We start from the raw sequence: 27,924 nt of genomic DNA, 5'->3' as shown, positions 1-27,924 counted from the left end.
AAAACCATATTACACACTTCTGGACAATCTGCATGTTAGCAAAGAATTTGTTTTATTATTCAACCTGAACATATACTTAAACAAGGAACATACTCATGAAACAGAACACACTCCTTGATTATGGCACACCGCAAACTACTTGGACTAAAGAAAAACTAGTGCAATTGTTTAATTGCATCTAACAACAGAACAATAAAAATGACTTTGTATTCCTTTGTTTTTTGTTCTTTTCTTTTCCCAAACCCATTCCATTTGTTCTCTTCTCTCCACAACAAAACCTCCAGTGGTTAGTCCTGGAGACAACTCACACTGCATGAAGCAGACTCCCCATGGGCTGGTCCATGTTACACAGAAGCATGCAAAGGAGGATACTGCAGCATTTGCAATGCAAATCTATTAAATACGTTATAAATAAACAAGGTGTCCCTTTAACACTGCAATTCTAGAGCCTTTATCTGTGGTGGAAGTTTCCAGTGTATTCATTATAAAACAGCATACAATCAGAAACAAACAAGGAATTCTGCAAATTGTTTGTGTTTTCAACTAGCAAATCTTTCTGAGAGCTGTGTCTAGCGCCGAAACCAAAGCCAGCTATTGAGTAGCCAAAAAGCTACAGTAATGGAATACATGATCACTTCCCTCTTAGCACGCTCTTTGTTCTCTTCTTCCAGAAGCTGGAGACGGCGATTAAGTTTGATTATCTAAAAATAAATAAAGGCTTTTAATATTTCATTAAAAATTGCCACACTTTCTAGAAGCTTCTGAATGACCATGTAAAATTAGTATCTCAAACAGATGGGTGTTAAACAGTTGATAATTTGACCTGTGTTCAATCAGTAGTGATCAAACCCTGCAGTCCCTATTATTTAGGAACAGAAACAGAGACTGCAGACCCCCAGAACAAGACATGGCATGTGAGGGCAGTCCAGCAGGAGTACAGGGAGGAGCCCTTGCCTTGCCTGCTGGGGGTACCTTTTTAGTTATAGAGAAAACCTCCTTCCCCATTATAACACTACAGCTTTGTCCTAATGCTGTCAACTACTGTGTTTTACATACCTGTCTTCTTAAGGAGGCAGCATCTACGACTGTCATGTCATCTGGGGTTCCCTCGAGCGTCGTATCAAAGCTGGAGAGACCATATCTAGCAAATGAAGGACAGGGTTCAGCTGTGTCAGCCATGCAGATCAGCAAGTACCATATTCTATCAACATTCTAGTAGATGTGTATTTGGTGGTGATGAAGACAAGAATTATAATTTATTTTGTAGCTGTTCCAGAGTTGCATTTCAGTAGGATCCTCACTGAGTGAAGCACAAACAGATATGAAGTGGCTAAGTGCTTGACTAAATTAGAGTTGATTGCTCTCCACACTCAAAATTCTCCACACAAATTTCCTTCTGACACACAATTCCTCAAAAGACCATTCCAGTTAATTGATTCATGAAACCTGAACACTACCTGACCTAAAGTGCCAAAGTTGCAAGAGACCTCGCCAGAGTAGAAATAACCAGAGGCTTGCAAAGTGTCTTATGCTTAGTATCTATTTCAATATCCAAAGGGAACACTTACTGAGATTAAGAACCTCAGACACATTAATCTCTGTATTTTAGGCAGAGAATCTGGCAAACAAAGCCCAGTGCAGTCACTCACTGCTTGCTGAACTTTGTGTGCATTATAAAGTTTGTTACCAGGGCACTCAGTTTTCTGGATGCAAAAATTCAGAAAGATAATTATTCCAACTCCAGGACAAGTTAAATAAATACAGAACATTTATTATCAGTTCAAAAGTAAAGTCTATATAGGTTTGTATTTTGATCATCCAAGTGCTAGCTCTTAACCAGATTAATTTCCAACAACTAACAAGTAAAGCAGTTTCTGATCATCCACCTGATCCTCCTGAGCTTCTCACTTTTTATTTTAAAACCTCGGTTTTCAATATCAGCTCCCTTTGACTTCCTTTCTCATGAAGACCTCTGAACAACTGCTGCAAACAGCTTAAAAGGAGCAAAATAATGTCAAGGCTACAGAATTCCCAACAAATACACCTAAAACAAATTAAGCATTTAATGACAGTTAATTGTCAATTCAAACTAACAAGAATATGAGTAGAATTCATGGAGCTTGCAGAATGCCTTTAAGTGCACAAACTACTTTTGCACTGCAGGTTCTTCCATCCTTCCACCACTTTCCTGAAACTTCTCTACAATGCTCTCAGCTCAAGCAGCCTCTCTTCGCCCAGTAAATTGTCAGGTTTCCACGTATCACTGCCCATCAATCCTTTGTTTCCAATTAAGAACTGCTATTTCTAAATGAGAATTCCCTAGTGGGGACTTCAGTAACAGTGAGATCCTTCAGCTTTGCAAAAAGAAAAAAAAAAAAAAAAGACCTTACTCCTTACTCTACAGGTCCTCTGAAAACTGAATAGATTTCTGATGAGGGTCTTTTTGTAGCTACATTTTTGTTAGTAGTACATGGTAAAAAAATTAGAAAATTCCAGCAGATCTACAGCACATCTGTCCCTCACCCTCTTCTGGGAAAGGCAGGGAGGGTCAGAATTTCAGTGAGATGCACACACCTCCCTCCCAGCTCACATAACAGTGTATCACTACTGCTCTACAATTCCCAAACCATTCCAAATATTAAATCAAGAGGGTTACCAGCAAAAACCCCTTCATGATACCTCTTAGACCATTTCAGAAACTGAATTCCTGAATTAGAGAAGAATCATCTGTTTGAAACCAGTTTCTACTTAAACACAAATCTAACCTCCATTTCCATGAAAACACTCAAGTGCAAAAGACAAATGGGAAAAACAGATGTGAAAGGACTATTTTTCCCCTCATCATCCTGACCATGGATTATGTGTCAATTTCTTACCCAGTTCCACTGAAATTATTTCAATCTGCCAAGACAACAGCAGTGAAAAGGCCTCCAGCTACAACCAATGATCACAGGCTGAGAGCACCTCAAATTAGGTGAGGTAAAGCCAAATCCTCCAGTAAACTCCCTATTAAATAGCAAATACTTGAACTATACAGCTCATGTAATGTAAGAGCCTCCTCTCAGGCATTAATCTGAGTCAGAGTTCTGCAGCACATTGTATCTACCAGACAACTGAGATGACTTGGACGGGGAGGGAATAAAGGCCTGAAATACCTCCAGAGTTGAGAGGCAGCATAAAAATGAGCACTGTGCTTTTAAATAACATTGTTGGAAAGAGGGAAATAGAAATCTGAATTTTAGAATTAGTGGTTCATGACTAACAAAAAAATGCTCTTTACCTGGTGTTGTCATGATGAGGGTTAGAGGAAGTGGTAGCAGCAGACCCACCACGTAACATTGGCCTACAGCAGGATTTTGTAGATTGAAAGCACAAGACAGAAACAGGAAATGACAAACAAGAGATAAGAGGTAAAACACAAAGATCAAAGGAATGTCAAAATACTTCCAAATATACTCTATGTTTCAATATAACTTCTGTAATTGATTTTGTTGTAAATTGCACTTTCATATTTCCCTCAAGTTGATTATAATCAACACTGAATGTTTTTGCAGCTAAGATGTGTAAGCAAATTTTTGATGAAGCAGATTTGGAGAAGCTTCATTTACAGAATACAAACTATTGGAATAGAAATTTAGCCTTATAAAATAAACATGGGGAACCTCAGATTAAAAAAAAAATACCCCCCAAATCTAAAACCTCATCCAACAATAACAAGAAATTAATAAATGTACTACACATACTTATAAAAGCCCTTTTAATCATCCTCTGTTCCCTGCAGGGAAAGGGGAGATTTGTCTTTCCTGTATTCATCTAGATGTAATTCAGAAAACCTGGGCTGGCAGCCTAAGGGCCATGTATAACCTGAAGAGAGGGAAATCTCTCCAGGAAGAAGGGACTACAGGCTTCAAGCACATCTCTTGAGCATCCTTACAAGTGTTGCTCTTTTCCCTTTTCTTTCTGGGCAGGGAGGAAGAAAAGGTAGAGCTTTTTTAACTGCTGCATCTTTCTAATATACATGAAGTCTGCAATGAGAAGTTGCTGTATTGCACTTCACAGCGATGGCAGCACCAGCAGTGCCCTCTGACAAGCTGGCACTGTGTGCTTCCAGGGCCTCTGGTCATGAGGCATTAGGGCTCCACATCACAGGTGTGCAACAAACTCTGCAGGAGCCTGAAATCTCTCTTCAATCTCTCTCATTTTCCCAATGCCAGCTGCAGATATGCATTTAACCCATTTACACTGCAGGCTATAAAACTGAAGGCAAAGAGAATCTAGTATGAAAATCTCTACATCAGGTCCACGTAGGAGGTAGAGCTTTGGTGCCAAGGTGGCTGCAAGAATGCTGTGGCCTGGCCTGAGACCAGCCAGAACCATGCAAAAATATCACAGCCACCAGTTTCACTTCAAAAGATCAGGATCTAGGAGCTGTGGCAAACTCTGCTACCTGAAAACTATTTACTGGGACCAGGTCCTAGTCCAGTTAGCACCGTAAGTGCACACCACAATGCTCTCCTTGCTAGCACTTAAGCTAGCATGATTTGTTATACAAGACAGAAAGCCCCATTTCTGATACATGCAATATATGAATGTTCTTACCTACATGTACAAGGTCTCACAGAAAGTTATCAAAAATAAACCAAAAAAAAAGCTATTCCTAACCAGAGAAATAATTCAGCTGGTCTAAAATCTTCTCTGACAGATGCTACAACTAAATACTTTGAGACAGTGTAAGAAATAGACTAATCTAAAATGGAGAAGGTCACAGAATTTCTCTGAGAACTTAAGTCACCTGTAACTAACTGGCAGACATGTGAGTGCCAATACCCAGCAGGCACTTCCCACACCATCTGACACAGGACAACATTTGGATTCTGTGTAATGAAAACAAAAGTCTCAAGTGCTCTCTAAATTCAGCCTCTGTGCTACCTTTTGGCAAACAAAGTTTTACAGCTGTTGTAGAATTTATCAATCCTAACTACCCATCCCAAGGAAAGCTACAGGCTTGGAGACAGCTGAGGGCTACAGCAAGGCACAAACCCAGAGGATTCTGAGGTCTGTGCAAGTCAGGAAGTCTTTCATCCCACTTCCCAACACAGCCAGGCTGTTAAGATGCTGTGAGTGATTTCTTCCTTTTCATTACAGACCACTTTTTATTTCATTACAGATGGACCCAAAAGGAATACCACAATATTGCCCCACCTCTTCTACTTGCTTGTTTTCCTATATCAACAGAGAATTGATTACATTTATCACAGCGTGAGAACCTTACCCCAAAAGTAGCAGTAAGTTTTTTGGTACATACAGAATGTACAAGTATAATATAGGCAATCCATTAAATGCATGGCCTTCTTTAAAAAAATAAGTGTCCGTCAGAACTTTGAATCTTCTGGCTGCTTCTGTCAATTCCATCCTAAACATTAATGTATGATCAGAAGGAGCCATAACACCAAGGTCATGTGTACTCCCTGCAAATACAGCAGCAACCTCAAACTTGCTCAGGAATACAATTTAATACCAGTGGGAGAACAGTCTCTAAGGCAAGGAGCAATTGAACCCAGTCTGTCTCCTGCTGCTTCCACAGTGAGGATGGAACTAAGATGTGTTTCCTCCCTAAACACATGGTCTGGGAGAAAAACAAGGAGTGGACAATTCAAGAGCCTGGGTCCAGTTTCCATCATCCCTGTGCCTGTGAACAGGGACTGCTGCCAGGACACACTCTGCTCAGCAGAGGCAGCAGCTGTGCTCAGCCCTGGCTGCTCTTTAAAACACCTCTGCAAGTGTCACCAAGGCCCGAAGAACGGGCAGTAGGATAAAGGGATGTGCTCCAGAGGTGAGCTGGGTGAGCTCCTGAAGTACCAACAGGACTGGCTGGCTCCAGCTGCTCCCCTTGCCTGTCCCAGGGCTGCCAGCAGTTACTCCAGCACAGCAAAGCTGCTGCCTTTCCCAGCCTCCTCCACACCTGCACACCCATCTCATTTCCTTCTGAACTATCATTACCCCCAGGCTAGAGTCAAGTGTAGCCCTCTTTGATGGTCCTAATTCACTTCCTATTTTATTTCTACAATGAAAAATATCATTAACTTTCTCAACATAAAGAATTATTGCATAAAATCTCAGGATATGACTATGTGGGTAAAGTTTGACATTTAAAAAGGACGGTGTTTTTTTTAGAAAGGGCTATCCTAAAGAAAGGAAATTATAAATTGCCATACTCTTTCCTCCGAAATAAAATGTACTGACTTGAGAGATGAGTCAATTTAGATCAAGTACAGATTTCAAAACAAGTCTATGCAGATATGAAATTGTCTGGTTTTCCTCCATTTAAGACATTACAAAAATCTCCTTAAATGCATGGAGTTTTTGGGGGGTTTGTTTGTTTGGCTGATTTGTTTTCAGATTTTTCTTCTGCTGCCTAGAGCATAAAAGATCAATCTTTAAAAGACACTAGTGGTAAGCCCTACAGTCATTCCACAGAAATTGAAACAGAAAAATGGTTAGAACTAGAAACCAAAACTGACCTATTGTCCTTGTCCAAGCTGAAGGAAATGCAAGAGTAAACAGTGATCATTAAATTGTTGCTTATTTAAATAATCCTTTATGTGAGCAGTGCTGGCTGAGCTAGGCATAACTCATTATCTGCAGCAGTACCATCAGCACCTACCGTAAGCAGTTTTAGTAGATTGGAAAATGTTTTGGGAAAAAAAAAAGACAAACTATAAAACAAGTTAAAAATATTTCCAGTGAGTAACACACAGCCACATCTTGTTAGTTTTAAAAGATCTCTTCAAGTATTAAACATTAAGGTAACGCTTTGAGAAAGAAAACACATTACACAGAGCAAAAGAACAGAGTGCAGGTTCAGAGCAATTTAAAATGATTAATATTTTGCAACCATGCAAGTGGATCATCCAAATTTCACATTCCCACGCCAGCTGTAGCAGTGGGTGTCTAAACACCCAGCCACAAAGAATACACTTTCACCTTATTGAAAAGTTCATTATTTTAGCACCTATTTATTCATAGGTGACTGGAAACAGGATTCCCATTCCTTCTAGGAAGGTTGGTAAAAACACCTCAAAAATTAACTCAAACCAGGATGAGTAATGCAGCTTTTGAAATATTCAGAATCCTAGAATTTTTCTGATAATTGAACTAAGTTGAAAGTGTATGTATGTATATGGGTTTGTTTTCCAGAATCCAAGCAAACACAGGCAAGAACATGCATTAGAGAAGCCAGGAATAAAACCTGTTAGCTTCACAGCAGACTGGGAATAGGGCTACAGTTCCAATCTGTATTTTAGCAAGGCCTCTCAGCACAGAATACCCAAGTGCTACTGTTCATAGGCAGTACAAATTCTTCTTATCTGGGAGCTTTAATTTGGCAAAACAACTTTATAATTATATAATTTTAATACTGACAAGGAAAAAAAAAAGTATTGATGCCCAATTGTTGATAGATAGGCATCAAAATTTTAACAGCAACAGTCTGGCATTTCACAGGACTAAATAATTCATTAGTTAAGCACCCAACTCACAGTATTTCAAGGGATTCTATGAAGCTGATTTTATTTGTTTTTCTGAGTCCTGGTTTAAGAATAAAAGGCCTAAAAGATTGGAGCTCTTTACAATTCAGGAATGTTAATATGGGCATTTATATATTGTCAGGTCAGCAAACATGGTGAGCTACAGGAGGTGCCAGTTTGGAAAGTGACTGCAAACACACAGACATTCACAGTAAGATTGGCTTGATAGTCACATTTCATTACTAAAACAACTAGAAAGTAAATCATTTAAACTTCAGTAAGTGTGCTGCTAAGGTAAGACAGGAGAGGCACATGGCAAATTTCAAAGAACTTGCTACCACAGGCCACACTGAAGGGCTACAGGAGAAATGAGCAGTTCCTCCCAGTGCTCTTACCAATTATTTCCACTAATCCAATCTCCTGGCAAGCCCCGGGGGTCTGAGCTAGCCCTACATTGGAGACTGTGTGCAATTGTTACCTGAACTTCTGGGTTGGCATACAACTAACCTGCAAATTGCTTTTTGTAAGTGAGTACTGCCATTGTTAGTCTTTAGAAATGTTTCTATAGTATTAAACATGCTGTTCTTGGAATGCTTCCAAATCCAGTCAGACCAAGGATACACCAAGTGAGCAAAACTCCACTGAAGAGAATGGAAATAACTATACAGGGATTGCCATGAGGCTTGTTCTGGCTCATTACTCTTCAAGTGTCAGGTTATCCATAAAATCAGAGATAGCAATAACCAGAGGAGCAACCAACTCTCCAGTGTCCCCTGCCTTTCCTGCTCTCAGCATCCATCAGTCATGTGGCCACCAGAGAGAATCATTCCCAAAATAAACCATAACAGTTTCAAATCTTGACAAATTATCAAAGTAGGTTACAATGCTCTTTAATATTCTACCCCGTTTCTGCACATTTTTTAATGCCTTATGACATCATCAACCCAATCTTATTGATTTGCACCACTGCTCACCAACAGAAAAGCAGAAGACAAGGCTTGTAAATTTGCAGGCTCAGGGTCAAGTATTAATTGCAGAATACACTGATAATCTTGGACCAGCAAAACCCCTTGCAGCCACAGGCTAACCCTTCCTGTAAAGATTTTTATTTGGAAGGAAACCAAATGAATCCTATATTTGAAACAGAAGCATTTTGAAATGTGAATTTTGGATATTTAAATTGCTTATGAATAGTGAAAGCAAAAGAAAGCAAAAGCAAATAATTTCATCTCATTGTTGTGTAAACAGAAACCAAACTCCACTAAAAAGGAGAAAAGAAAAACAAAGCAGCAGAAGCTGGCAGAATCAGTGACAACCAATCACCTGCGGTTTTCATCCAGCACATCCAAGACCTGCTGGTAAGCCCTACGAGTGGAAGACTGGATAAACGACAAAATGCCACGAGCAGAGTAAAGATTAATTCCATCTTCAGGTAACATATTGGGAGGACAGACACGAGCCTGTTGCAGTGATGGGGTCACACTGTTTGTACAAGCACAGTAAATGAAGAGAAAAATACTAGAGTCAGATTTTAAATGAAAAAAAAGCTTTTCAGATAGACCCCATTGCTTGCTTTTGGTTTACCCTTCTCCCACCACTGTAAGGTAACACTCCCAAATTTGAGTAGTGTGGGGATTGTGAACTGCATTTCCATATGTCCATCAGAAACACACACAGGTGGTATAAGGACACAGTTCTGATCTGTTATACAAGTTAGTCCTAGAAAGTGCTTGTACAGCTAAATCTGTACCTGTTGAAGTCAGTGTTCAAGTCCTCACTTGACATCAACGAGAGGAGTGTTTTTACAAGCACTGGCATTTTAAGAAAACCCTACACATCATTTCTTTCCAAAACACAAGATTTTTCAGTAAGGAGAATCTCACACAGAAACCCTTCAACAAAAATTTTTGGAACCTGTGAGCAAGACAGTATTTTCATTTACACATGAGCAAGTTTAAAGGCAAACTGCAACAAATTCCAAAAATAGTACAAAATTCACATCCCATTGACAACAAATTACATTATCTAACTTGTTGACTATGATGCAAAAAAAAATATTTAGAATATGCAGGACTGGACCTCAAACATGACCATTTGGATTACACCAAACTAGTCTATCAGTGAGAAAATAGCTTTGATAAACTCCTTATGATTTGCTTATGTTTCTTTACATTCAAAGTCACTTTATTCACTTTTCTTGCACACAGCAAGACTTTTTTTTTTTTTTTAATCTGGAAACTTTGTTAGAGGTGAGATGCTTTTTTAGTAGGAATTAATTTGTGTTAATTTAATGTAAATATTAATATGCATGCAAACCAAGTGCAAGCCACTGTACCTTTAAATCTTGGGTTAGTTTTTACTCCAAGATTAGCAACCATAATTCAACACACTTCCTTGCCACTTGTGCTTTGCTACAACAGCTTTGGATTTAAAATGTCAATCTTTTTGACCTTGGCATTTTAATAAAACATTAATGCTGAGTACTTGGAAGTTGGCTTGACATTTGGCTAATCTCTGGCTGGGTCAGAATCTGTGGCTACTCTCACTTTGAACAGAGCTGCTCTGCAGGTGGCTGGCAGCAAGATCACAAAGCTGAGTAGGACAGAAAGTTCCCCTGAACAGACTGAATCAAAGAATGTTACAAATGTCACCTCTCCCACAGCAGAGCTCAGCCACCCTGGGCTCAAGGGACATTCACAGACTGCAGCAACTGGGGCTTGGCTGATACTGCTCATTGTTACCTCAAGGGCAGGGATCTTTTCAGGCTGCCATACACTACATTTCAATAAATATCTGGTTGCTTCCTTACAGCATTTATTGTTCTCCCACACTTGTAGAATCCACCTTTCTTCTATATTTATGAGGACTTCTACTTTGTAATCAATAGTAGTGGTCACACCCACACATTTTACTCCGGAATTGCACTAGAAATGCCAATATTCAGCAGAAAAATATCAAGCAGCAGGGGTAGGTTCAAAATATTGCAACTAAAATGAATTTATCAGAATTTTTACTCCGTGTGGATTTGCTGGATTGAGGCAACTGAAGGAAGAGTTAAGGCTTGAAATCACAGGATATTTTACATTAAAACTAATTTCTCCTGTGCATCACTTCAGAGATGTGCAGAATAGGGTGAAAAACAACTTAATAAAAAAAGGTAGCAAATAATATTTAAATATATTGCAAAACAGAAAACATTGTGAAATTCCTGTTGTCCAGAATGGTATTAGTATAAATACAACAGTAATGATTTTTGCATTCAAAGATTTCTGTATACTAAAAAGATGCTAAAAAAATTAAAAAGCAGAACACAAAAAAACCCCCAGTTTTAACTAAAACTACAGAATTCTCTAGAATTAAGTTACATGTGCTGATTAAATTCAAGTTATATAATAAGGGAAAAAAAAAAACCCAAGAATAATTCTATGAAGGGTACAACGGCCGTGACTGGGGGTGGAGAGAGAAGCAAAATTTTTCTTTTATTTTCCTTTTCCAGGATTTGAAATTGCTGTCCTGTAAGCACCTGGCAGTCCTTTGGACTATGTCAGAGACTGAGAAATATTAGGAAGCAATTACCTGATACACAAATCATCCCTGATAACATAAAAGAAAAAAATCTCTGCCATAAGGAAATACTCTAATATCTAGTATAAGCACTTATTATTAAGACATTGTGGCTATCCCTCTCCCTCCTCCATTTCCAGTGAAATGGTCCCAGTTGTAGGTATAACTTTGTTTCTCATCTATAAAAATAATTCTTATATACATCTCCAGCCACTGTAACCTCCCTGGTTACAGATACCAGTCAATTCCAGAGCTTGGAACCAAAACAAACAAGGGAAATTACTATAAAACAGTACAGTAGCATTTTGCTATATGCAGTTTTTAGCTTAGCAGCAATCTCCCCTAAATCTTCTCAAAGCATTTGTGGTGTACATAGGCTTTATTTCGTGTATTTCTCTGACTTGCAGTTCTGGTCGTATTAAATGAGAGGTAAACAGATTTAACTAATTAAGGTTACTTTAAATTCAAGCACATAGACAGACGTGCACACTTTTCCTCCATGGCTTGCAAGAAGAACAGAATTTCTCAAACTGTGAAACTGAACTCTCTAGAAAGATGTGTTATTCTAAGGAGAAGGCTGGAGCAAAAAGAAAATTAAGTGCTGCCCACTTTTCCACGCATTCTTGGTAGTTTGGTGATTTCCAGCAGAGAAGTGGAATCCTTGCATTCAGCATTGGCTGGCAACAACCAACAGAAAGCTTTGTTTCTCCAGCTATACAAAACTAGCCAAATAACAGAGCGTCAAACAAATTAAAGCTATTTTGGAATTTAATTGTCCCTTTCATTGGCTATCAGGTGTTTTTCCCTGTGCTCTTTACACAGGGAAACAATTCGGCCAAGTTTGAGAAACCCTGAAGCAAAATTAGAAACCACACATTCAGTGTAGCTGTTTCAAATTTTATATTCTAAGCTACAGGTACTTAGTCAGAATATTAGTACTGCAGAGAGCTACAGAATTACACACACTCTTGCTTTGCATACACCAGGGAAGGTTCAGGCTTACGTGCAGTCCTTAGTCGAAAGAGGTGACTGGAACCGTGGCATTTTATTTCTTGGGACAGTATCTGATCTGTGCCACCTTGAATAATAATTGTAATCTCTTAAGTAAGCATCCTTAGAAAAAGAGGGATTGTAATTTAGAGTGTTGTCATTATAGCTACACAGACAGTTATTGTACAGCAGGTACTTGTTAGTCCCAGGATTTCTAAGAGCATTAAAAAATGACTGACTTCAATGAAGCCCAGCTGCCAAAAAAATCCTCAGAATTGTCTCTGCATGCAACTGGATAACAAGAAGAGAAAGACAATGGAAGAGAAACCACTATTTGTGCATGCCAAGAACACTGTGATAGGTAGCCCAGCCAACTCTCACTTGCACGATCTATTCCAGAATGTTTAATTTTGTCACTTTGTAAGGCAAGCCCTGGAATTTCACACAGTACATCTGAATATTTTGTCCAAGAAGTACAACAGTGTCCTAGATGAAAACTTAAGAGCTGTAGTCATATTTTGAAAACAAAGGTTTTAAAATGCAGTGCTTCGAGCACCTCTTCAATCCTCATCACAGCATCTGAGCAGCCCAAGTGGACTTCCTTTTCTATTTGAAGATGTGAACCAAACCAAAGCACAAAGAGCTGATTTTTGTCAAGGTAGAGCACCACAGCATTTGTAGTGAAGAAGTAAACTACTTTTCAGCCAACAGCACTGGATACAAGAACTATAGGAGCAGCTAGCTTCTTGTAATTTTGTAATTAACTGTAATTAACTGGAAAATTAATATTTCCAGATGGTAAAGGAATTTCAAGGTGATCTAAATGAGGCAACAGCTGCACAGTAACATTTTCTGTAGTGCAAAGAATAGATTTACATGAAACTTGTAAATTTTTTTTTTTTTGCAGTTTATACTGTATGTCCAGAGGGCTTAAACTGTGAGGAAACAAGAGCCAAGAGGTTACTTTTCCACCAAGTTCAGAAGGCCTGGCCTTCCTGCATTTGTGGGAGCCACACAGGTTCCACTGTGACCATGGTGTTTTTATAATCTGAATTCCTAGAACATTCTCCTGAGAGGCAGCCAGGTACAAAGTCACATTCTCCACTTGGAGAGTGACAAAACCCAGATGAGGGAGAAATGTCAGACTCAGCATCAGAGTGCCACAGCATGTTCAAAGTGATTTCTTTCTTGGATCATACTGAATCAGAAGAAGCAATTGTGACAGAGAAAGAAGCCATTTCTAGGAACCTCCATGATTTAAAAGCAGATGATCTAACATTAGACACAGCATAACTCCTGTCATAAGAAAAGAAGCACCTGGCAGGACAAAAGAAAAATGAAGTTCTACTAAAATACATTATCTGCAGGTCAGAAGTGCAGAACACTGCAATGAAGAAGGATTTCTTCCACATGGACAGTAGAGAATACAGATCTGAAGGCTCAATATCATCTAACTGTTATTTATCTTACAAGCAAGAGAAGAGAGCCTGGATCAATCAAAAAGATACAATAGAAGGTGCTTGGCACTGAAATTATGATTTATTTGACAGATCTTATCAAATACTAGTGTGCGTATCAAGAGAGGAAAACTAATCTCCAGGTGTGTTATAATTTCCTGGTTTTTGTAAATGATAGGCTGGGTCATGCCAGCTGCCAGTCATATGTTCCTTGATCACAGCCTTTTTAAATTTACAGGACTTCAGGTGCTTATTGTATTGCTAAGCCTCTGAAGGTTTGATAGTAGATTAAAATACTGTGACAGCAAATAACATTCAGACCATGTAAATAAACCCAGTAATTCTATATATAACTACTGAGTGACAGCAAAGCACACAGGTGAATTTTACACACTTAGGATTTTCAGATTCAAGAAGTCCAGACATGTGAGAAATCTGACAGCAACTACAGGCAAAGCTGATCTTACTATTTTCTCAGATGGCTGGCATGGCCCATGACTTTTGGAAGACTAACACGGGGATCAAGTGTAAAGCAATTTCAAGAAATTGCAAGAATTTCTTTACCAATTTCTTTTTCCTTTTAAGTACAGTGCATCAAAGACTGGCAAAGCACAGCTGGCAGCATCAAAGGCAGAAATACTTCCTCAGGAAGCCCCCATCACATGAAGACCATGGTACTGCAGCATGTACCACGTCCAAACTACCAGAAGGACAAGAGGAAGCCATTCTGAAGTGACATTATAGTGTGTGCAGTCCAACAGGACATTACTGGGTAAGTGACACCAAAGGGAACTTGGACACTGAGGAGGCTGACAGAACACCCAGACTGAGCTGGTCATGCACTTAAATATGGGAATCTGACTTTTGCCAGCTCAGTAAATGTGTGTGACTCTGCAGACCTGAGAACCTAGACATGCGCCATCTATAAACTTGTATGAACCCAAAGTCTGATCAAATAACAAGGGGAAGATATGAAACAATATTTCCATTAATATCTGGAAGAGAAGAAGAAGTATAACATGTCTGGAACATGCATCAGAGTACATTTCATTTTGGCCAAATTAACAGGCAGACAGATATGTAGTACACACAGCACCTCTACTGCCCCTGATGTAAACAGAAGAAAACAGGCATTTCTAGGGCATATTTCACTTGATCTACTTTAGACTAAAAATAGGTAGACCCTAAGTAGGGTATGCACTTATTTCCCTCTAGTCACTGAAAATGAAGTTTGATGGTGATCTAGCAACAGTGTTATACAGTCCACATTGGGTCAGATGAATTCCATCTTTCAAATTTTAAATTTAAAGCCTTTTCTAAGGCAAGTATTCCTTATGGCATCTGTATTAAAATTAATGTATAGAATATTCCTAAGTGTTGCAAAACCAGTTATTTACAGGTGGAAAGATGCTGTCACTCAGAATAAACTATGATTAATCCTAGATTATTATATCTAAGAAAAATTTACAGATATTAATGTCTTCAAGAAGGCACCCTAAGAACTGCTACCTTGGATGGTAACAATAGATGAAGTTTCCAATTCTAAGTGCTCCTTGCCATTTTGGTCAGAAAAGATATATATACTCACAGATTCCAATACATGAAGTACAGTGACACCACAGAAAAATTACTTATTCTAATATTTATGAGGAAATAAAAATATTTCTTCTCTAGTGAATGAAAATCATTATAATATTAACAGTGAGAGAATTGGGAACATTTTGATGCACAAAGAACTCAATTTCCTGAAAATTGAGGGGGGAAAAAATATTGTACCAACTCAGAAATGGAAAAATCTCCTGAAATAACAATTTCTGGTAACTGGTGAAACCAACTGTGAGCCCACAAACACTTCCACCCATCCACTGCAAGAAGTCACCTCCCTAAACAAAACCCATAGAAAAGAAGAAAAAGGCTGGTGTTATAAGAATTAAAATTACATTATTGGTACAACATACAAAAGATTAGTTGGGAAAAGCAAGCCAGGAGGTCAGGAAGGAAGAAGAGTGTCCCGAAGCTGCAGCAGTGGCCCTGCAGGGGGCTGCACTCACATGGAATCGTTGCGGGCCAGCTGCCCGTTCTGCCGCGGGGCGTTCTCGCTCATGGAGCGCTCTCGCTTCAGCCGTCCCACCGCGCGCACCTGCAGCACGGAGCAAAGCAGAGATAGCAGCCAGAGAGCTCCAGCACACAGCCCTGTGCCCTGCAGGTCTGTCACTCGCACCTGCCCTCACACACACAGGCACATTTTCATGGGTTTCACAGTGAGTAGCAGGAAAACAACGGATGACAGATATGATGCTGGTACATGTAAAATCAAGCTCCAAACTTACTGCAATCCTTACCTACCCATGTGACCTGATGTCAAAATGACAAATCAGCAGAATTTTCAATATTCTCTGGAGATACTCAAAGCTCTTTGGACACAATCCTGAGTAACATGCTCTAGGAAGACCCTGCTGAGGGAGGCTGGACTAGATCAACTCCAGTGGTCCCTTCCAGCCTTACCCATTCTAGGATTCCCATCACCACAGATAAATATATTTCTATTGTATTTTATAAGCCTATACAATATGCAGCTTCATATAAAATTTTCCATTTTTAAAGCGTCTGTTGCCATTATTCACTTGGATACCAATGTTATACCATTATTTGTTTTCTTCAGTTTTGTTAAAACTCATTAACTCTGTGTGGTGTTATATCATCTGGCTATGAAGTCCAGAAGTTAACCACACACATTATAATGTATAACTATATACAACACAAGAATCTTATATTTTTTGGTACTCTCTAAATAAAAAAAAAACCTTACAGCTTTCTCTTTATCACAGGCATTTTTTTTTTTTAGAAATATTTTGAGGAGCTCTAATTATGACTTTATTTTTGTAAGTAGTGAGTAAGCTTGCAGAGCATGGCAATTCCAGGCCATCTGCCACTTCAAAGCCTAAAAGAACTACTATAGTGCTAATAATAATATTTTTGTATTTTCCCAACATATGTCAGCACCAAGTTGATCTGTACCACAGTAGAGAAATCATTGGTCATTTCACTTTCTTTAGCAGAATGCTTCTCATCTAAGGTAAAAGCAAAATAAGTACTGGCCTCTTCACTTTGAGGTGTCTGCTGTGGAGGTTTTTCTAGGTCCAAAAAATCTAGTGGTCGATCACTAAGAGAAATAACACGGGGAGGAGTTTTCAATGCCAGTGGTTTGAATGGAGTAGACTGAAGAATGTCAAGGTCTGCTGGTCTGGAAAATGGAATGTCTTCACTATTACCTGCAAAAACATCAATTGTCAATAGAAAGCAAACTGTTCTGAGGCCTGAAGGCCAGTGCTTAAAGTTCAAAAGGTCATCACAGCAGTAACTTCTCCAGCCTATGCCAAATGATGAAGTATAACTTTAACAGGTCTTATATGTTAAAAACGACTGCTGAAGTGCTCGTGAAGACCACATTGACACTTATTTGAGCAGTTTCTTTGAGGACAATGATCCTGAGTAACCCTGAACCACATCAACTGTTACGCAACTGAGAGCACTGAAGACACAGTCCTATCAGTGGTGTCTTTGACTGGGGACATCAAAGCATAAAATATATGCATGTCACACATTTTGCAAACTCTTGGTCAGTGGCTCTGGATCTATCACTGTAAAGCCCATGACCATAAATACTAAAGTAATATTGATAGATTCCACTCATAATAGACAGATTCTTAAAAAAATTAGCACTTTGATTACAAATGCAAAAACACATTTTGCATGACAAATATAAAGTTCATCCCCAAAATTTTTTATAGTTACTTTAGCTTACAGTTAATTACTCAAAATCAGGTGTAAGTCAATAAACAGTTTTTTTTCCTCCAAAAATAGCATAGTAAGATGAAACATCTTCAATTAAACCTTCTGTTCATCATTAATTCATCAGCTGTCTCCATTATAAGGTACACCAAAACTACTCATGAAACATTTTCAGACCTTAAAAAACTTCCCAAGTCAAAGAGCTTCAACTGTTTAAACACCAGAAGGCATTTTACAAGTTATTCTTTAAAAAAATTACATAATCAACATACATTTTTTATCCATCCAGAAATCTGGGAAACTGATTTAAGTTTTCACCTGCACTGCGATGCAGACATACCTGCCACTACAATCCGCTCAGGAACCTGCATAGTTACACTGGCATTTGGAAATCCTTCCTGGCTGCCCTTGTCCAGGTCAGAGTTTTGAGGAGCCACCTTGAGCTTCTCGGGGACCCTCATGCGCTGGCTGATGCCCTCGGTGTATTCCATCTCGTACTGCAGCCGGTTCATCTCGGCCATGTCGGCAGCCGGGGACGGGAACGCCGCCCCGCTCATCCTGCACGGAACACAACGCTCTCACACAGGGACCCAGCAGAAGCACGCAGAGGAGATGCTCTGCTCAGATTACCAGGGAAGTGGGAGATAATAACTGAACAGTCTTATTTAGAGGAACAAACTGCACAGTAAAACTCATAGGAAGTGTAGTCACAAAGTGCTGAGAGGTGCAGGCAATGAAAGAAGAACAAAGTGATACTGTAGACAATGCTCAAATTGACAGTTCTCAAACTGAGCCATGACAAATTAAAACAAAAAAAACCACCAAACAAACCAACCTGTAAATTCTGCAGGTAAGGTATTATTCCTGCACTGGCTGGCAGAAATAGAAACATAAACAAAGACATCAAAGAATCGGTAGGACTGACAGGAAATCTATTCCAGATTGGTGAGAAATCTAAATTACTGATTTGCATTTACACAAATCCAGTACACTGGTGGTTGAGAAACTGGCTGAAGTCTCACAAAAACTTCATGCTGAGGCACAGGAATGACAGAAAAGACAGCCTGGGCAGGAGCCTCCTGCTCACTGTCAGTCACCCAGATCTTACAAGGACAAAGTTCCTTATCAACAGACTGTCAAATCAGCTTGAAAACTGAGAATATTCATAACCCTTCCCAAGTGCAACAATACTTTAAACTTCTCACTTCTGTATTTTTCTGTAAATTAACATCTTACTTTTGTAGAACTGATACAGGATAAGGAAGAGAAAGAAAAATACTTAATTTAAACATAAAATCATTTACCAATACTTTATATATACATTTTCCTTGAAAAGGAGTGGGATTTCAAATGAAGCAGTGGAGGAGTTTCCTAGAAACTGGGCTGTGAGAAACTTACCAATGCAGTGGCTGGGAGTTGTGTCAAAGACCAAGGTAACTGGGAGTCTGAGGTTAGATTTCGGGTAGAGAGAAAAAGAAATCCTAGAGCTGCACCTGGGGGTGGCTGGAAAGGGACCTCAGACAGCTGGGAAAAGCTGATTACCTGGGCAGTGGCCAGTGCACCTTGATGATGGCTCGGACCCAGATAATGGCTATGGGCTTGGTTAAGAGACACCCTGAATGTACATTTGGAGAAGAGCTGGAAAGGGGCTCTCAGATGAAACAATAAACTGCAAGAACTGGTTGTGGGAAACTTTTCATCCAGGCAACAGCTGGGGGGCTTGTCAACAGCTCACACTTAGATTATGGGTTTTTTTAATGTTCGAATAGGAAAACAAAGTTTCTAGACATATATATACATACAAAACATGTAAATACAGCTTTCCTGGCAAACCTGCCTATGCGAAGCACAAAATCTCTGAGTGGTGTTGCTTAAGTCAGTCCCTAAATGAAGTAACCCATCCTGGCAAAAAGGCAGGATTTGACACTAAAATTACAACATTCCTTGACTATTTTTGGCAGCAAGGCCACGTCTGTCGCTGCGTGTGCTCTTTGCTGAGCTGAACGTGCAGAATGTGGAGAGGCCTCAGTGCAGAGCAGCCCAAGGCAGGTGAGCCAGCCCAAGTCCCCCTCCCTCCCACCATCCCACACAAGCTATACTTCCACATTTACCATAAAACCTCAAATAGCCCTCAGCCAATGGACAGGAGCACAGAAAAGGACCTGGATTGTGTAACACACAAATGCACACACTCTGATCACCTGGCAGTCCATCCTGCAAGCCTCAGCATTATATGCAATGCTTCCTATCACCACAGATCAAATAAAGTATCTCAATAATCTTCAAGTGCCACTGTAGGTGATCAGGGAGCAGGCTAAAAGGCCAGAGTGTAACCTTAAAAGAGGTCTATGTCAACTTTAAAAAAATAGTTTTAAAGGAAATAACTTGAAGTGCTGCACATTTAATCCACCTGTATTAATTATCACTGCTTGTGTCAAGTGAAAGTGAAACAACTAGTTTAATTAGGAATAAACACTTTATGGCAGTTCAAGAGTTGCTTAAGCATCTGTCATGTCACTTCAAAAATATCAACCTTTTCACATGGAGTTTTTTCATCCCCACCCTTTGATTTCACAAACTAGATTTGTCTTTCTTGCAAGACATTGGCTTGATCAGCCAGTGACATGAACAAAATACACAGCCATCTGAGATTTCTACATTCCAAAAGGTGCTTTTCATTTTAAGCATTGTCTGTGATCAGTAAAGCATTTCCCAGTCTCATAAAAATCATAATGCCAAGACAGAGGCCAAATTTTAAGAACTTACAGTACCCAGAGTATTGACTGGCAACAGCTTTAAGCACACTTATTGCTCACATGTGACAAAACTGCTTCACTCTCATTTGGAAATACCTGGTTGGCTCCAAGTTTAGTGATCAAGTATCCCTGCCCTGCAGCAGTGTTTCCACCACAGCTTGGTGAGGCTTTTGGACACAAGTCTGCTTGCACAACAACTGCTTTCCAGCTGCAAGACAAAACCTACACAAAGCCAGACAGCAGCAGAAAGTGTTTATAAACTAAATAGCACTGTGAGAATTTAGCAGTGCTTGCCAAGGCCCTACAGATGCAATTCCCCAATATCTTCCTACTCTTGTCTACTTTGTGTCACCGAGAACTGGATTTGCTGTCAAAGTGATTTCAAACTTACCTTTTTACAAGAGAACAGCAAAACAAGAAACAGTGAGATCTCAGCAAGAGATAAAACATTTTAACGAAGCCTCTAAACAAAACAAAGTTATGTTTTCTCTAACGTCCTTCTTATACAAAGCATTTTACTGAAAGCATTAATAATAAATCAGGAGACTGAGGATTTAAAAATTGATATTTACAGAACTAAGTACCTCTTAAAAAGGCACGATAATAGAAGTCTGAGAATGATAAGACAATAAAAATCCAATCACAAATACATGACAAATAGAGAACAGACAAAGTGCAAATAAGTATCAACAGTATTTAATGAAAGAAACAAAGGCAAGGGAAAAAAAAAAAGGTTACATGTTCAGAAAGACACAGGAATACCTCCCTCTCTTAAACAAGAACAGAAGAGATAGGGATGAAGCAATGAACACAAATGTGAGGGATGACTGGCAGCATTTTGGCCATACCTGTGCTGAAACTTGGAATGTTCTGCACTGTGTGCAGCCCCAGATACAAGATGAGCTCTGGTAACAGTATAGCTCTGTCATCAGAGCTCACAGATGTTTTATATATATATATATAAAATCTATACCAGAGCTCAGAGAGGTTTTACAATTTGTTCCTGATGTGGCTGCTTCACAGATCCTCTGTTCATATGCACATAAGCTACAAAGTGTTCCCTTGGCAAGCATCCAGTTATCCTTGGACAAGTAAAAACGGGAAGAGGGAGACTCAGAGCAAAGCTGAGGACACGAATTAAGGACCCAGGAGACCTTATTGTGGGCCCTGTAACTATGAGAATAGTTACTATGAGAAATAGCGAGGCCGTGAACTAACGAAGCACGAACAGAACAATGCGATGGAGAGGAGCACCAGGGCCAGGCTAAGGGCTGAAAGCTGCTCTGCAGAGTACACTTACAGTGCCGAACTTAGGCACTGGTCCCTCTCCCTAGCACTGGGATGGCACCAACAAAAGGTACCTACACACACGACCAAGGCCAGATGACCACAAAGCACTAAAGGCTGCATTCTTTCAAGTTTGCTTTACTCCAAACAGAAGAATGCTTTAACACAAAATACTTTTAATTTTTTTTTTTTTTAATAAGGAAAAAAAATTCTAGAGAACGTTAGAAGAAAAACGTCATTCTGACAAGCATTTTTCTGGAACACCAACTACCCACTGCGCTGTGGCGGCATTAAAAGCATTGGGAAATAGCGGGGGTGCAGGTCCTTCCTTCCCTCTCGGGGGCTCGTCAGGCGGCTCAGCCGATAACGTCCGCGGCACCGGGAGCTCGGGCCTCGCCCCGCCTGTCCCGGGCCCCGCACCGGCAGCTGTCCCGCTACCGAGCGCTGCCGGCAGGGCCCCGGGCCGGGCGGCCGCGGGCACAGCGCAGGGGCCGGGGCGGGACGGGCCCCGAGGGCCGGGGCTGGGCGGCCGCGGGACACTCGGGCTGGAGGGGCTCCGGCTGCGGCCCCGCGGGCAGGCCGAGCCCTCCGAGCGGAACCGGGGCCGCTGCCGCCAGGCCCCGGCGGTCCGTACTCACCCCGTGCGGCGGAAGGAGGCCGGGGAGCGCTGCCAGCCCGGCCCGGCCCGGCCGGGAGCGCCTCAGGCACCGCGGCTCCGCAGCGCGCTCCGCGCGTCAGCCGCCAAACGCGGCCTGCGTGTCCCCATCGGGCTTCCGTAAGGGCCGCGCGTCATGTGACCGAGGCGGGCGGAAGCGGCTCTTGCCGGTGCCTCACGTGTGAGGGAGGCGGGGGCAGCCATCTTTGCCGAGGGCAGCGTGCGCCGCGCAGGCGCGTTGCGGTGCTTGGCAAGGTGACCCGCGGGCGCTGCGGGAGCGGAGCGGCGCAGCCCTGCCCTGAGGGACTGCCCTGTGCCCTGTGCCCGGCCTGCCCTTCCCGGGACAGCCGCGCTGCGTGCCCGCACACGGAGCGGTGCCCGTGCCCCGCAGGTCCGGTGTGCGAGCTCTGGCACGGGCAGAGCCGGGGCGCTGCTCCGGGGCAGCCCCGGCTGCGCTCTGGGCTCCCGGCGCCCTGCCCGGCCCGCGGCCATCGCCCCCGCTGCCGGACCGAGCATTTGGCACCCGCGCGCTCCCAGCGGAGCTGAAACCTTCCGAGAGCCCCATTAGCTGATCCTTCCCGAAACTGATTCTCAGAGAACCCAGGAGCAGCTGCTGCTTCAATTTCCCAACTCCACACAGGAAAGTACAATGAAAGATGCTGTTATACCCATGAGGTATTTTTTTAAGAGAAGAAAGCAGGCTCAGAGCTTTCACTATGTTTGGATCTATGATTACAATGCTTTGGAGGTCAGAAGGTGTAGCAGTTCCACCACAGAAGCATACATTGATCGAGGGCTTGCAATTTGCTAATTCAGCTCTTCACAGATATCAACAGCGGTGTTTTACAGAGGGAAGTGGTCAGAAACATGATCTCCTACTAAACAGAAGTTGTCTAACACTGAGAATGATACAGTAGTTTCCTTAAGATCTTACATTTAATCTTTGGTCGCCTTGAAACATGAGCTGTGCCCCAAGCACATCTTACCCAGGCAATCCTCATGAATCTGTATGTGGAGTTCTCAGTTTTACCTCTTTAATGTTTTATAAACTATAAAAAGGATTTAGTCTTTAGATTAAAAACAAACAAGAAAATCCTAAAGGAATTATTGTCTAAAAACTTGCTCTTCAAGTACACTAGAAATACAGCTCTTCTCCTGTGATTCCCCATGTATCATTTTATGTTGAGATCAGTTTTGCAACTGTTTTTGTTCCATTGAATATAGGACTGTTGTTAATAAATTCAGTGGTCACAGACAAGTCACTTGAGTCCTTCTGAGTCACAGGAAATCCTCCAGAAAAGCCCTGGTGGGGCTTTCCAGTGTAGTATCAGATTATGAATTACCGTTAAAGGGTCACAACTGCCCCTGCCCCCTGTCTTCTGTTCCAACTCAAAAATAATTGTATCAGGCTGTATCCCCTCCCCTCTCAGGATGTTCTTTCCATTTTTTCATTGTGTACAGGTCCTTGCACAAACAACTCCGGCACTTTTCAGATTTTGCTGCAGATATCCTTGATTTTGAGATCAGTGATTTAAAAGGCCATCCTTAAGCATGTTGCATACAACACAGCTCTGCTGGTTTGCCTTCCTTTTTCTCAGACTGAACCCTTGATAATAATTTAAGGTTTTCCTTTTTCTTTCTGATTGCAATCACTCCCCACATCCCCACCTCAAAATGGGATGGGAGGAGAGAATCAGGAAAAAAAATAGAACTCATGTTGAGGCAAAAATGGTTTTATAATTGAAACAAAGTACGAATAATGATACTACTACTAAACATAATAAAAAGGAGAAGGAGGGAAAGAGCTAAAACCCAAGTAAGACAAGTGATAATACAATTGCCCACCCCCTGCTGCCCAATGCCAAGCTGGTCTCTGATCCACCATCAGCTTCCTGTTTCCAGGTAATTTCCCCAGCCCATCCACTGGCATGGCATTCTATGGTGTGGAATTGTCCTTCGGCCAATTCAGGGCACCTGGCCCAGCCCTGCTTCCTCCCACATTTCTGTGCCTCTCCTCCCTGGCAGGCCACGGGACACTGGAAAGTCCTTGACTTAGAGTAAACACTACTGACCAACAACCTAACCACCAGCATGTTAGCAATAAAATCAGCAGCTAGCAATGTAAATTCTCATACTGAATCCAGAACAGCCCTGAAACAGCTGATGAGAAAAACCCAGCTTATCACAGCATCCTCTGTAGGAAGAAAGCTGGTATGCAGAGACCCAGATTGGCTATTTACACTGAAGTGCTAAACTTGGAGTGTGGCCCAGGTCAGAGGGAGTGAGTGTCTTTCTGAGGCCAAACTCTACTCCCTGTATTTTAATCAGGTAACACTTTTTTTTGGTATGCACTGGTAGTGGACAAGAGCAATAGCAATGGAAAGGAAAAATAAGTCAACATGGAAATGGGTCTTTTATTTAGTCAAAATATCTTTATTTGGCTGTATTTAGCAAAATACAGCCCCCATTGTTTGCTAATTATTCCCAATTTCTCATGTGTCTATTCTTTCAGTACAATATATTAACTGCTTGCACTTCATCAGCATTTTCCAGTTAAGGCTCCCAAAGCATTTACAGACATCAGTTAACTAATCCTCACAACAACCATTAGCAGTATGGAAGTAAAATGATCTGCAGCTGCAGTGGGAAGTTAACGTCACCTTTTTCCAAGTTTTTCTTTGATTTCCAGGGTCTAGCTTGCATTATGTGGGGCTTGACGAACATGTGTCCCTGCAGTTGTATTTCATGCTTTTGAAAGAAAGACTTATTTTGACCACTCAAAATCTAGATCTATTTATCAACATCTTTCTTTAGTAACTTGTTGAAGGCCACAAAAAAGTGAGCAGCAGAATCCAAAACTGGGAACAGGGCATAACTTCCAGTTATATGCTATACTATGAGACATAATTCTCTGTAACTTACCTTTGGACTTCAAAGCCACAATCCATTCCCTTCTTCTGCACATTATTCTCTGCTGAACACATTTCCAGCAGACTTCAGCCTCAGGTACTCACATTTGCATTTTACTAGCTAGTTTTATGTGGAAGCCTCCACAGTCATCAATTCTATATTTGGATGACTGCATTAATGAAAAAAAAGAAACCACTAGCACGCAGCTACCTACCAAGCAACAGGTGTGGTCTTTGAGTATTTAAAGCAAACTTCAGAGTTTATGGAAAAGTCTAGTATGTAATTGTTTTTAGGAAGATAACCTCAACCCCAGGCTTGATTCAATGGAAGACTAAATACTAACTTGACATTAATACCTTCTTATCAGTAGTGCATCTGCAAAGAGATTCTTCATTAAACCCTGTAAATTCACAATTATGCCTTGAAAACAGAATTACTATGACTGTTCAAGCAAACAATTTTAAAATATCCATTCAGTTCATATAAATGGTATCTTGATGTTAGCTCCATCATGCCAGTAAGAAACTGGCACGGAACACAGACAAAACCTTTTCTTAGTTAGGTTAACACTGAAAATTCAAACAGTCTGACAAACATAATGGAAGTATTTTAACAGAAACAATATAAAATTTCACTGGCTTAAAAAAAAAAAATCTAAATGAGAAATCCTGGTTATTTCACTGAATTGCTAGACCCTACATTTAAAATGGTGCATTTACAGAACTATTCAGATGAATTAGGCTTCTTTACTAAATACTGAAATTCTGATAAATTGTGCAAGTATTAAAAAATATTAACATTTTAAATGTTAACATTACAATTTTAAATAGCCTTGCAAGTGCAATGTTATAAATATTAAAAAACCCTCAGAGCTACAATTTTATATAATTTATATGAGCAAATGAAAGTGCTTTTCAAGTATTTTTGTTCATTTACAGTTGGATTCTCTTGTATATAAGTCAGTGCTTAGATGGTACAATTTAAATATCAGTTGTTTAAAAAATTCTGGATGCATACATTTATCTGGATGGAATAGATGGTTTCATATGCAGATGTGTGCTAAATATTTAAATATAGAATACAATTTGTGATAAATATTTAAATATGAAATACTGGAAAATGGAAGTATTATAGATTTTGTTAGGAATCACATCCTGATGGGTGTGTGATAACCTGATAATGCTATGGGAGCCCTTGAGCCATACAGTAATTGTTAATTCTTACCAAATCCCAAATTACATGGTAAATATTTTTTTCTCCAGGAAAGACAAAAGCATGTGATAATAATAGAGGCCCAATACTGCCAAATTGAAGAACTCAAAGATTGCTTGATCAATGTCAAAAGCCATGGAATCTAAAGAAAACTTTCCAACACTTTCTTCAGTCAGCCCTTAGCCACAGTCACTCTGGAGCACGCAGGCAGCGCCTGTCACCACTGTGCTGCCTGCCCAGTGCCTGCTGTCACTCCCTCTCTGGCCAGTCAAGCACCATTATCATCACAGTGATACAAAAACCTTTGTATTCCTGTTTGCCAGCCAGAGGAAGGGTGAGGTACATGGGGAGATACTTGTTTATTAGACAAGAAAACCAAACCAAAACAACTCTTAATGAATCATTTGTAGTTAAAAGTGCACTGAAAATATTTCCTATTGAACCCTATCTCTCATAAGTGCCAGACTGTCATCTTAAATGATATCCACTTGGAACACTGAACATATGTAAGCTGATACAGGAGCGTTTAGTTTGTCTTGCTATTTGAAAAGCACATGACACAAGGCAGCACAGACATCTTTCATTAAAGATCTGGTGATGCTGTAGTTTTATGGTAAAGATGCAGCTCAGAAATGACAAGGTTCAGCAGTTGCCCCTGCAGATGCCATTATAAGCTTCCTCCAACAAAGTGCTTTGTCATTTGCCAAAGACAAAAGTCAAACTGTTGCCCTACCTCACCACAGTGCTGCACTGGCAATTTATAATTTTCTTTCCAGATGCAGCAGGACTTCAATAAATTATAGCTCTTCAGAGTTAGGCATAGGCAATTCTTTGAAATAAATCAGTTTCATGTTCTGTGAAGAGTGGCCACCGTTTAGATTGGTCTCTTCATGCAGACCTGACAACGACTGATGATATTTTCTAGTTGTCCTGCTTTCAAAGTCTGTGGCACAGGTCTCCTAGAAGAAAAAAACCCAAACATTCATTTTCTTTCTTTAAAAAACAGGAAGAGACAATGAGACTTTGGATATGGAATTACTGACAACAACCTTGAAATTCTTGGCTCAAACATCTGTGTGCTACAAAGTGACTGCACCTAACAAAGAGGGGTGCAGGGAATTAAAAGGAAGTGCCCACAGGTTTTGCAGGCATTTATTGTCTCCTCGGGCACTGGGATGCAGGGAAGTACTGTTTACCTGAACATTCTTCTTGGATTTAATGATGCCAACCAGAAACTGTAGGAATTAGTGTAGTAGTTGCATGTCCCCCTGCCATGGCACTCTATGAATGGGACAGCCCGAAATTCTTCCAGACAAGATCCAGGAGATGCCAATGCTTGGCCAGAAGCCTCTGAGCCAGCACTTGTGTACTGTAACCACCAAAACATTTTGATGAGAACTTGTCCATCAGATTTTAGTAAACTGCAAGCAAAAAAAAAAAAAACACCCTCTTTCTAAAACCTACCATATGTTCTGTGGTATATCTTGGACAAAATAAAATGAACACAGATTCATTTGATAAAACTTACAGTGAAGCACTGAAGCCTTCTGACAATTCAAGCAGTTATGCCATTTTGTCCCTGCAAAGGTCTTTCAAGCAGTTATGCCATAAGTCCCTGCAAAGGTCTTTTTTGGATTGATGAAATGCATGAAACTAACCAGTACAAAGCCTAGAAAGCTGGTTTCTGTCCAGTTGAGTGCAACAATAACTACATTACAAATAAATCAAATTGGTGGGGGTGTGTTTTCATATTTTTTTGTTGCACTGATCACTTC

General features: G+C 40.5%; 2 protein-coding genes across 6 annotated transcripts in view; both read right to left on the bottom strand.

Moving 5' to 3' along the window:
* Positions 1-33: 33 nt before the first annotated feature.
* On the bottom strand, positions 34-22,149 carry MFF (mitochondrial fission factor). 5 transcript variants are annotated; one of them, XM_021553630.4, is made up of 10 exons: positions 22,011-22,149; positions 17,670-17,887; positions 16,637-16,809; positions 15,589-15,677; positions 12,094-12,168; positions 8,850-9,008; positions 6,522-6,539; positions 3,281-3,343; positions 1,057-1,141; positions 34-701 (listed from the first exon to the last, which is right to left on the bottom strand). In XM_021553630.4, exons 2-10 carry the CDS (start codon positions 17,884-17,886, stop codon positions 570-572), a joined length of 1,011 nt encoding a protein of 336 aa, XP_021409305.1. In that variant the 5' UTR covers position 17,887; positions 22,011-22,149; the 3' UTR covers positions 34-569. The 5 variants fall into 5 exon arrangements, with proteins under 5 accessions (XP_021409305.1, XP_021409306.1, XP_021409307.1 ...); XM_021553631.4 differs by lacking the exon at positions 6,522-6,539; XM_021553632.4 differs by lacking the exon at positions 12,094-12,168.
* Positions 22,150-24,421: 2,272 nt separating this feature from the next.
* Positions 24,422-27,924, bottom strand: part of COL4A3 (collagen type IV alpha 3 chain) — a 57,817-nt gene continuing 54,314 nt past the window's right edge. Inside the window, exons 51-52 of the mRNA XM_031505648.3 lie at positions 27,346-27,518; positions 24,422-27,108 (exon numbers count right to left, since the gene is read on the bottom strand). Coding sequence (XP_031361508.3) covers positions 27,024-27,108; positions 27,346-27,518 — 258 coding nt within the window. The 3' untranslated portion in view covers positions 24,422-27,023. The remainder of the gene's footprint in view (positions 27,109-27,345; positions 27,519-27,924) is intronic.

Source organism: Lonchura striata, chromosome 9, assembly GCF_050655825.1.
Source record: "Lonchura striata isolate lonStrDom1 chromosome 9, ASM5065582v1, whole genome shotgun sequence".
Lineage (NCBI taxonomy): Eukaryota > Metazoa > Chordata > Aves > Passeriformes > Estrildidae > Lonchura > Lonchura striata.
The sequence above is the reverse complement of the archived record's forward strand: the minus strand, read 5'-3'. Positions and strand labels throughout refer to the sequence as shown.